Below are 1,299 nucleotides of genomic sequence, written 5' to 3'. Positions count from 1 at the left end.
TCAGCTTATGGGGTTGGCGTCCTACCCACTGAGGCACAGGCACCGCCCCACTCATGATTGTTTTTAAACCCTCTGTGGCTGATGCCGTTGGTTGTCAAACCCAAGATCTCGCTTTCCTTCTGCCCCACAGAACCTTGACTGTTCTTCCTCCCCAGGTAGCCTGTTGTAACAGGCTGCAGTAACCCATTCCTCTGCCTGATGAACTAGTATGGGATGGGGCATCTAGGCCCAGGAGACTGCTAGATGCTTAAGGAAAGGTCTCTTTGCTCTTGAAAAAGACACTGAAGCCAAAGAAGTCCCTGTTGTCTGCCTCTGGCAGAGTCAAGCAAGGAGATGCAGCCATCTTGGAAGTACGATGAGAAACTGAGGTAAGATCAATGCAGAGAATTTCTGATGCAGAGAGCAGGAAGGAACCTGGGTTGGGGATGCTGAGGGGAGCTGAAAATTAATCAACCCTGGGAATGCTGGGGCCATGGCTGGCTTGCTTTGTGAGCTAATACATATCCATATTGTTCAAGCTCTTTAAATCAGGTTTTCTGTTTACTGGCAGGTGGAAGCCTCCTTGTTGCCATTCCCTGTATACTTATAACCCCCATGCTCACCAGCAGGGCCCGCACTGCCTCCGTGATAGTCTTCTTCTCTTCCTCTAGGCTCTGTATCTGTTCCCGCAGCTGCTTAAGTTCCTGCCATGTCGAGATCTGGGGGAGGACATAGGAGGGAGTGATGTGAAGCCTCACCCACCGGCCATCTGGACCTCCAGCTAGGTGAGGTACAGACCCCTTTCCAGTGTCTCCATGGCCATTTTCCCCTCCTTCCCTTTAGTATTAGAACACCACAAAGTTTAGCTGGGCACAAGCCTACCCAGAGTTAAGACACATTTCCCAGTCTCCCTTGCAGCTACTTGTGTTCATGTGGCCAAGACTGAGCAGTGGACAGGACTGGAAGTGGTTCAGTATGACTGTTACTCTTGGGTCACCTCCATAAAGATAAGGCCCCCATCCTGGGCTTCTCTTTCTCACTCCCCTTGCACCAGACAATGGAACCTGAGAAGAGCTGAAGTTTACAGAAGTGTTTTCCAAGGGCTGGGCCATGATCCAATGCTGTGGTCTAAATGTTTGTGTCTCCTCCAAATTCCCATGTTGAAATCCTTACCTCCCACAAGGTGATGGTATTAAGAGGTGGAGCTCTGGGAGGTTATTAGGTCATGAGGGTAAAGCCTCCATGAATGGGATTGGTGTCCTTGTGAAAGGGACCCCAGAGAGCTCCCTTGCCCTTCCACCATGTGAGGGCAGAGTGAAA

The 1,299-nt window shown here is 50.6% G+C and overlaps 1 protein-coding gene across 1 annotated transcript in view; it reads right to left on the bottom strand.

Annotated features, from left to right (window-relative positions):
- The window catches only part of SARS2 (seryl-tRNA synthetase 2, mitochondrial), a 14,066-nt gene that overhangs the window by 8,871 nt on the left and 3,896 nt on the right, over positions 1 to 1,299 (bottom strand). The window contains exon 2 of the mRNA XM_023508252.1: positions 603 to 698. Within this exon, the coding sequence (XP_023364020.1) occupies positions 603 to 698 (96 nt within the window). The remainder of the gene's footprint in view (positions 1 to 602; positions 699 to 1,299) is intronic.

Source organism: Otolemur garnettii, unplaced genomic scaffold (assembly GCF_000181295.1).
Source record: "Otolemur garnettii isolate 467f Iridium unplaced genomic scaffold, OtoGar3 scaffold00233, whole genome shotgun sequence".
In the NCBI taxonomy this organism is placed as follows: domain Eukaryota; kingdom Metazoa; phylum Chordata; class Mammalia; order Primates; family Galagidae; genus Otolemur; species Otolemur garnettii.
This window is presented reverse-complemented; position numbering and strand designations above follow the sequence as displayed.